The 10204-nt window shown below is 40.9% G+C and overlaps 1 protein-coding gene across 2 annotated transcripts; it reads left to right on the forward strand.

Annotated features, from left to right (window-relative positions):
- The first annotated feature begins 718 nt into the window (after positions 1-718).
- tspan5a (tetraspanin 5a) lies at positions 719-10117 on the forward strand. Of its 2 annotated transcripts, XM_079580728.1 has the most exons (11): positions 719-1091; positions 1948-1998; positions 2099-2245; positions 2722-2892; positions 3888-4013; positions 4358-4405; positions 4496-4612; positions 4691-4752; positions 5050-5166; positions 8169-8204; positions 8292-10117. In XM_079580728.1, exons 1-9 carry the CDS (start codon positions 1011-1013, stop codon positions 5123-5125), a joined length of 879 nt encoding a protein of 292 aa, XP_079436854.1. In that variant the 5' UTR covers positions 719-1010; the 3' UTR covers positions 5126-5166; positions 8169-8204; positions 8292-10117. The 2 variants fall into 2 exon arrangements, with proteins under 2 accessions (XP_079436854.1, XP_079436853.1); XM_079580727.1 differs by lacking the exon at positions 5050-5166.
- Positions 10118-10204: the final 87 nt, after the last annotated feature.

Consider the following 10204-nt stretch of genomic DNA (forward strand, 5'->3'; position numbering starts at 1 on the left):
TCATGTAACCAGTGTTGTATTTAGTTACAGAATATTGAATACTTGCCTTAAAGTGTTGGAAACGTATTCCATTATTTTTGTCCAATAAGAGAACTGTATTCTGAATACTTCGAATACTTTCACTTTAATTTGCATAATATTCATGCATAAATGCGGCTTATGATTAAAAACACGCAGCTGCGCTTCAGCGCCTGTTATGCCTGGTATGAAGCGCCCCCTTGTGGACAGAGTGTAAAGTCACACTTATAGATTGATCGGAGACAGTTTGGGATTTTTGCTGTTGACTGATTTTATGTTTCATAATAAATTGAGTCATGCCTCATAATAATGTTGTGACGAACAGTAGCTACAGAGCAGTATTTGGCTTCACACATTTCTGATGAGAAAATGTACTGTTCCAATAGACCCATAGACTTACCAAAGAGACCTGCTAATGTATGGCGACTTGTATATTTAAATACACATTGAATACTACAATGGGTGCGGATAGAGGTTTGTGTCGGTGTTTTGTGTTTTCATCTCTACGTTTTAAGGTGTTAAAAGCAAAAACAAACCTTGTCCAATTTGGTTTTATTTGTTTAGTTGTCAGATTGTTGGTGCGCGTGCCATGTTATAAACGAAACTCACAAAAATAATAACACAATAAAGCGGAAGTGACTCATCCCATCCTTTTATCTGATTGGCTGTTCTTTCAGTCTTTCAAGTCGTCCTCTGACCAATCGCTGCCGAGCTTCGGGCGCAGCAGTTGCCTCTTCATCTGTGGGCGCAATCTGCTCGAAATATCGACTCTTTCTCCTGTTTTTTTTGGGTGGACGTCGCCTCTCACCATCCACAGGACTTTGTGTTCGCGTTTTCACCGATTCTCCGCCGGCTGTCGGCTCGAGGCGGCTCGGGATCGGGACTGAAATGCCTCCCCGCGGCGCTGAACCTGCTCCATCCTTCACACAAAGCCTGTGAGCAGCAGGCCGTGTTTTCCTCCCTCAGTCCCGGCGAGCTGACGATGGTCAAACATGTCGGGGAACCACTACAAGGGCCACGAAGTCAGCTGCTGCATCAAGTACTTCATTTTCGGATTCAACATCCTTTTCTGGGTGAGTCTTTTCCGCCCTATTCTCTGCGCCTCGGCTCCGGTTACGCGTCCTGTGCCAAACGGGGAGGGGGGAGGCCCTAACCAGTGGCCCGTTATCTTACAGCACCGCGCTCAAGTTCACAGCTCTGCCTTCACGGCTCGTTTTAACATGTTTCTGTGCGTGTTTCTGTGGGAATAACATGGAGGGAGGACGCAGCTGCGGCCGCTTCTCAGCTGAGAGCTAATCGGCTTTTTGTAGTGAACTAATGACAGCTCAGCGCCTCCATGTCAGCTGCTGCATTCATACTACATGAAACAATATATAGAGCAGACGAGGAGCAGAGGGACAGGCTCAGTGTAGCTCATGCACAAGCAGGAGAAGCCAAGATAACTTATCTTAAAGGAACACGAGCGTGGGAAACTTGGGAAAGCGTCATTACGCACATGGTGTGAAAACAAAAGAACGAAAGCGAATTAAAACAGACTTTCTAAAACAGGAAAACTGGTTACACGAGTCTGTTTTATTCTGGATCATTTACAAACAACTGTTTGTTGTTGGGGCAGGCATCGAGTCAGGCCACTCTGACTTTTACTGAAAATATGAACAAAGGAAAATCCCCATTGTTTGGAGAGACAAATATAAGCTTCATAACTTATACAGCGGGACAAAGATTAGGTTTAAAATGCTTGATCTATTTATATCTTTTATGTAGAGATGTGCTCACCATATTTAACTGATGCTATTATTACCAACACATTGATGTAAATCTGCTCCACAGTCTTAACTTGACCTAAGAGGCCGTGCCTTTGTGTGAACTGTGTCATTCCACATCAACATCTTCATCACACGTCATATGATGGTTGTGATTGTTTTCCAGCTGCTGGGCATGGCCTTGGTTGGAATTGGACTGTGGGCATGGAGTGAGAAGGTAAACTCGGGTTATTGTTATTGTGTTATGCAAGTCAGTGATGACAGGGGAACCATCTGTCCTCACCAGGCTAAATTAACTCCATGCTCTCCCGCTTTAGGGTGTTCTGTCCAACATCTCGTCCATCACGGACCTGGGGGGTCTGGACCCAGTCTGGCTCTTCATGGTGGTGGGAGCCGTCATGTTCATTCTGGGCTTCGCGGGATGCATCGGCGCTCTGCGGGAGAATACTTTCCTCCTCAAGTTTGTGAGTTCACCGCCAACTGTTCCAGTTAAAAAATATTTAACTTAATATTTAACCTTAGTTGACTTTTGCAGACAGAGAGATATCACTTTATGCCAGTTTGTGTTTCATGTGGATAGATATTAATATATACCACAGAATTCTGCCCTGCCCTCAACATGAATATTAAACTGTTCCATGCAGGGTTGCCAGGTCTGGGCAGCCAAACCCGCCCAAAAATATCTGAAAAACCGCCCAAAACCAGCAGACATGCGGCGCAGCTGGAATTTTCAATATTTTTTACTAGTCAAGAGAGCCCATGGGATTTTGTCATTCTAAATAGTTATTATATATATATATATATATATGTATATAAGACAGCCCATTTTACATTGAAAACAACAAGGCAAAAAAACTCGGGACAGTTTTTTCCCAGTCTCCCAGTTGACCTGGCAACCCAGGGTGATTGTGTATTGATTCTGGATGATTTGTGCTCGTAGTTTTCCGTGTTCCTGGGGATCATCTTCTTTCTGGAGCTGACCACGGGAATCCTGGCCTTTGTCTTCAAGGACTGGATCAAGGACCAGCTCAACCTGTTCATCAACAACAACATCCGGGCGTATCGGGACGACATCGACCTCCAGAACCTCATCGACTTCACTCAGGAATACGTACGTGGGAAATTATGAATCTATAAATACCATCTAAGCCTTTCAACGTATTGAGTTTGGTGTTATATTCTCCTGTTTAAACCTACAGTGGGAGGAAAAAGTATGTGAACGCTGTGGAATTTCTCACATTTTTGCCTAAATTGGTCATAAAATGTGGTCTGATTAAAATCATAAGAATGAATAAACAGTGTCTGCTGTAATTAATACCACCCAAACATTTACATTTGATCATATTTTTATTGGCCACAACATGTAAACATTCACAGAACAGGGAGCAAAAAGTAAGTGAACCCAAGAATCTCGCTGAACTGCAGCAGTTTCGTAAAGAGGAATGGTCCAAGATTCATCCTGATCGTTGTGAGCGTCTAATCTGCAACTGCAGGAAAGCAGTTATTGCTGCAAAACAAGGGTCAGCCAGTTATTTGATACAATGGTTCACTTCACATCATGGTGTGGAGCTGTTTTGTTGCCTCAGGGCCTGAACAACATGCTATGGAAAAATTAATTCACAAGTTTATCAAGATATTTTGCAGAAAAAACATTCACAACAGTGTGGAATAAGTACGTGATCCCTTGTACTAAATAGCTGCTTTCCTGTAGTTGCAGATTAGACGTTCACAACAATCAGGATGAATCTTGGGCCATTCCTCTTTACAAAACTGCTGCAGTTCAGTGAGAATCCTGGGTTCATTTACTTTTTACTCCCTGTCCTGTGAATGTTTACATGTTATGGCCATTAAAACATGATAACATGTATTGCTTGGGTGGTAATAGTTTAAGCAGACACTGTTTCTTCATTCTTATGGTTTTGATTTTGATCAGACCACATTTTATGACCAATTTAGGCAGAAAGGTGAGAAATACCAAAGCGTTCACATTCATTTTCCTCCCACTGTATGAGTGGAAGGAGAACACCTGCACCACAGAACAACAATCTGACTAAACCCAAGCACCTTGAACTGTTTCTAATACTGACCTGTCGTGTGACCGAACAGTGGGAGTGCTGCGGCGCCTTTGGAGCCGATGACTGGAACCTGAACATCTACTTCAACTGCACTGATGGGAACCCCAGTCGAGAAAAGTGCGGCGTCCCGTTCTCCTGCTGCACCAAGGACCCCGCGGTACGACACTCGTCAGATCCGTTTCAGCCAGAATTTAGTCCTTCATTTGTTTTTGTAGAATACTAAAGTAACACCCAAATTCAAAATGCCTCCTGTCTCACTCCACACTTAAAACGCCATCACACACCCCAGAATACGTCACACAGAGATTCCCACAAAGTTTCCACAGAGCTTTTGTAGAGTTGCTTCCTATAACTGCGGTATTTTCATGACACATACATTTTTTAGGTTTCAAAGGCTAAGGTGTGTGAAGTTAGTTGGGCCTTTTCTATTTCAAACTTCTTTTATTCCTTATTGTACATGTCTTTATTGCTGTTAGTAAATCCCACTGTGATGATTTTCAGGAGGATGTAATAAACACCCAGTGTGGCTATGACATTCGAGCTAAACCGGTAAGTCTGCGCTGCGTGTCTCTATCATCGGTTTATCATCTCAGAGCTGTGTCCAGTGTGTTTGATGTTTTTGGGCCTCTTCGTTCTCAGGACTCCGAGCAGAAGGACTACATCAACGTCAAAGGCTGCGTCCCTCAGTTTGAGAAGTGGCTGCAGGACAACCTCACGCTGGTGGCTGGCATCTTCATCGGGGTGGCATTACTACAGGTCTGTTCTATTAACAACACAACCACAGCTTTGTAACTTTTCAACTTGTGTGATATACTCTCTTTTTTTTCCCGGCAGATTTTCGGGATATGTTTGGCCCAAAACCTAGTGAGTGACATCGAAGCGGTCCGGGCGAGCTGGTATGTAATAATATTTACATTTCCCACATTTGCTTCTATCAATGAATGTACAGCTATTTGTATCCAGCGTCTTGTATCTCCATGCATTATCATTAAGTATGGAGGTTTATTTAAATATTTCTAATGGAAAATGATGAAACCATAAATAACCAACTTTATCCGTCCACTGTGTTGAAGTGTGTCACGCCGCCCGCTGTGCTTCCATTTGCGAGCTGGCTGCACTGTTAAAGCTTTTGGTCATCACATGCTCCAAACCTGCCGCTCACCCCTCATTCTTCCTCCTCCATGCTTCGTCAGGGTGCCCCCCCCTCTCTCCATGCGCCGACTCCCTCCTCACTCCAGCAAGAAAGCAGCAGCGGCGTACTACAAATGAGACACGCACTCGCACACATGCTGCTGTCTGTGACGCCGCCGGTGGGTGTGAGAGCTCCGTGTGTCTCGTACTTAGAGAGCGCTGCTGTCATGGGGCGAATGGTGTGTGTGTGTCTTTGTGTGTGTATGTGTGTGTGTGTGTGTGTATGTGTGTGTGTGTGGTCTGGGCTGCCTAAATGTTTTCTAGATGCAGGAGAATGACACAGAGGTTTACAGTAGGTTGCGTTCACGATGTTGCAGAGTTTGATTGCAGATGGAGGGCCGAGCCTGTGTCTCTCTGATGGATTCACAGTATTTTAAAAATCTCAGTAGAAAATAAAAATATGTTGAAACACATTTTTGGTTCGGGATCAGGCCCACAGATTTGCTGATGAATTAAATTTAGTGTCTAGAGTAGGGCTGCAACTAACGATTATTTTGTAATCGATTAATCTATTGATTATTTTTACGATTAATCGAGTAGTCGCTTGGCTGTGAATGGTCAAGGAAAATTGTATTTTTTCTATTTTTTTAATCACATATAGCTTAAGTGGCGCTGCTTGAAGATGTGTTGATGGAGTAAACTAAAGGGAAATGTTTGTTGGAGGCTCTATTCATGACATTTACAATGAGCAAAATGTCTATATAAACAAAGTGGGATTTCATCAAAAATACTACATTTTTATGTCATTTTTGCTCCATTTTAGTCTGTGTGAACCAGAAAACGATGAATCGATTACTAAAATAGTTGTCGACTATTTCAATAATCTATTAGTCGTCGATTAATCGATTAGTCGTTTCTCATTTGGGCAACTATTGATACCAGCTTTTCTTCCGATCAGTTTAAAGCCACACATTTCACCCAATAAATAGACTAAAAATAGATATTATAAATACCTTCAAAAAGACTTTTACTGGGAGCAGGGATGTCTCCAGCTCGTCTCCATGGTGATGTTGACTAAACGTAGATTTATATTGGTTACATGCTCCTCCAGATCCATTCTTTGGTTACACACTGCAAAAATATCATTTTCTGTGGACAGCTGGTCATTTGGTTTTGTACTGATGGCAAATCCCAAATGTTTCACAGTGTGCCTTTTTAAGAACACATTGCTTCAGTCAGCGCTCGTCCTTCACAGCTAGAAGGTCCCAGGTTTGATTCCCATCTGGACGGGTCCTCTCTGTGTGGAGTTTGCATGTCCTCCCGTGTCTGCGTAGGGTTCCTCTGGGTACTCCAGTTTCCCCTACCTCTAAAAACATGTACAATAGGCCAGGATGAGAGTGCGCATGGGGTCGAAGGATGGAAATTAGCCCAAAGCTACAATCCAGTGTGGCGTGTTTACATGCATGAGACCCATGTGTGTTCATTAACATGCACTCGACCAAATAAACCAATAAAAAAATATGAATTAAATTGTATAGCCTATATATCAGCCCATATAAAAAGTGGTATAAATCAGTATCGATCTTTATCTTTGTATGGGAATCAAAATGAACAGGTCTTTCAACTGACAATCATACCTTCATGATTGTTTTTTTTGTGAAAAGTTTTTTTTGAGTTCATTTGCAAAGATCCTCTACAACAATATTAAATCTATAGGCCCTTTCACAATGTGATGATGCCACGTGAACGCAACCTATTTACAGACCTCATTCTGTTTGTTGATTGCACATTAGGTGTGGGTTGGGAACTTAATACAGACTAATCTAAATGGACATGGGCGGAAAGGGCGCAGATGGATCGAATTGCAACAGTCAATTAAAAATAATATTGAGCTCACAAACAAAAGCGATTTTTATTTGGATACAAGATTGCCTTCAAATGCGTGTGACGATTACAAATCAAGGTTTGACCTGGCAATTAAATCCAAGTAATTGAAATAGACAAGTGTGGAAAGGACGGCCTCGATTCACTGGCAGCTCATGCACAGAGGGTTTGTTTTCTGCTCAGGAGTCCAGTGAAGTGACTGCCCACCTTGAAGCCTGCTCAGGTTCCTAAAGTGAGCTTCACATTCATTTACCTTAGATGCTCACACACACAGGGGCAACAATGTGAGTGCAGTGAAGATACTGAAATAAATACATATTTTAAACAGTACATGGTAGAAACCAGCAGCTATTGGATGATCACTTGTGTTGTGATCTCCAGTGTTGGAGTGAATACTTTGATTTAGTTACAGAATACTGAATACTTGCATTAAAATGTGTTTAGTTAAGTATTCCATCCAGTAGTACTGTATTCTGAATACTTTGAATACTTTCATTTGCATAATATTCATTCATTAGAGGGGCTACACTTGTTACACGCCTGTTACCAACTTATTTGCCACAATGTATTCTAAATAGTTCCTCAAAATACGTATTCTAAATACATGTATTTAGCTACTCCCCAGCACTGATTATAGCTGTTTTTTAGCCTTAAAGCTAACGGCTAACTGAGTTCATGCTACCAAATGGTGAAATATATGAACTAATCTTTTTGAAACGCACTCGGCTTGACGTTTCATAATGTTTTCTTTTTTTCTTCTATTTTTTAATTTATGTAAAATAATAATAATAAAATGGACAGGAAGTAGCTTAGTCTCATCCTACACTGGCCAACAGGAAGTTAGCCAAAAACATGTTGTGCACAGACTCTATTGAGCTCTGTGTTTGTTAGTAAAGTAAACTGACCATTAGAAATCTAAAACAAATGCACAGATAATAATCCATTCCCAGTGCAGTATAGACCTGTTGTATAGTTATATATAGTGTGATGGTGAAGGTGATTGTGATGAGCACTCGTGTCATGTGACTTCCTCTCCCACGTGTTGAAGTGGCTTGACATAGAACAATACTATCTTTCTCTTCCTCTGTCTGTGTCTCACTGTGTCCAGCTGACAACATATTTTTTTCTATTGTCAACTAAATCCTCAATCTTTCTCTCTCTCCACTTTTAGTTTAGCCTGCTGCAGAATCCTTAAGCACTCCTAATCCGCTAGCATCCCAGCTCTGACTTTGACCAAAATGTCAAGGAGCACTTTGAATATATGACATTTTAACCTCAATTTCTCCTCTTCTTGCAGCTTTTTTACCTAGGCAAGTGGCATTCCGACTCTGAGGTATTCATTTAAAAATCCACGCCTTTAGAACTCATTTCAAGTGATTTTTCAAGCCACTAATTCTTCTATTTTTGTCATATCTTCCAGCTACGAGAAACGGAGAACTTCACTGAACCAGCAGCACCTTCTTACGCGCACTAAAACGTCACACTAACACTTTTGTACAATATAACATTGTGTGGCTTCCTGTACAAAGGTAATTGTCCAAAATCAGTGCACTACATTCAGACAGTCACAATATGCTCTGTTTTGATAGCGATGTGTAAAAACTAGCCGTTTTTTGATACATTTTTTGATATTAGATCAGTATTTTTCACTGTTACACTAAGCCTCGTCACACAGGCGATAAACTAGTTGTATAAAAGAGATGTGTTTGCATCAAGTGCTTGCTTTGTTCCACATGAGCAGAAATGAAGGGAAAATGAGACCTTTGCATTATGATGTAAATTTCATGACATGTAAGGGACTAAATTATTAGAAAATATATTGCAAAAGATGTTTTGTACATGTAAACAGTGATCTTAGCATACACAGCGCTAGTCAGACGTGAATGCACTGCACGTGCTCATTTCCACTGCATTGCGTTTAGCAGTGATGCTACAAGTGCTAAACAAGTCTATTGAAAACATGAGCCACTGCTTTTAAAGACTTGAACAAACCATAGAACAAACATTTGAAAAAGCAAACCTAATGTGGAAGTGACCTGTGACTCTAAATGTAGCATTCAGTCTTACACTGTTTTGCCAAGTATGCCAATGTAAATGATTAGGTTGTTATACAACCAGAAAAGGACCAAGATTTTACTTAACATGAATTAAAAGAGCAGTATTAGAGTCTAGATTATTTTAGGATTTCCAGTAGGAGGCACCAAAATGATCAAAAAGAAAATAGACAAATAATAAATAAGAAGCATGACTGGCTGACTAGACTTTAGACTTTCACACTTGAATTATCAAATACTTTATTATCGTCTACAAATCTACAATGTTTACAATTGAAGTCAATTTGAACGTATTAGTGTTAAAGATATTGTCATCTGTGGTGCATTCAAAAGCTCGAAGCAAGTCCCTGTTTACAGAGTGTGCATATGTAGATGGATTTTGAGACCGCCCTGCCTGGGTTTTCTGCAGTAATTGTATGTACTACTGATTTGAAGGCTACTGTGTCGTACCACTGTAAAGACCCTCACTCGTCACGTACGAACCATTTCTATCGATTGTATTCCACAAGCATCGTCATGTTCTACCTCCTCATCTCCTCTCATGCCCCATTCGGATGCATTTGAATATCCAGTCATGTTAATTAATAAAAGGTAACAAAAGTGTGATTAAGTCTGATTTTATGTGTGTGTTTTGGCTCCAAACGTGTGGAGACACTTCCCACTCATTGTCTGTCAAGGTTGGGCTTCTTTGGCATCTGTCCCTCGTTTGTTTACTTTGAATTTCCCCGAGTAAAAATTGTGTGCAGTTTCAACAACCATTACTTATTAGCACATTATGAATTAACCATTAGTCTGAAGTTCATCATAGATTCATAGTTTAGTTCATTTTGTAACGCCCGGAATGTTACGCAATGTGGCTTTAACTTCAAGTGTTCTCAATGGTCAAAGCTAAAGGATCAGTTTCTTTCATAAAAATTGGATGTTAATAATCTGGTCTCAGAATCCCAGAAGCTTAAGACATTTTTTCAAACATGAAGAGATGAAAGACTCCAGCCGTGACCAGCTATTTTATCTTTTAATCATCTGTTGAGTTACAATCTTTCAAATGTACAACTCATGACATTTACAACAAACATTTACGTTTATAGTACTCGATGCAGTTACTATGGATACATCTCCACTGGCGTGTCTTCGTATAAGCACAGATCTGATAAATAACCGTCATTCATACCATAATAAAAAAAAAGAAAAACAGTGGGCACGGGAGCAGATGTCGACAGTGATTCTGATGGCCCCGGCAATTCAGTCAGAAAACTGGCACTCACACTCTCCGGCCATT

Source organism: Gobius niger (genome assembly GCF_951799975.1).
Source record: "Gobius niger genome assembly, chromosome: 21".
NCBI lineage: Eukaryota > Metazoa > Chordata > Actinopteri > Gobiiformes > Gobiidae > Gobius > Gobius niger.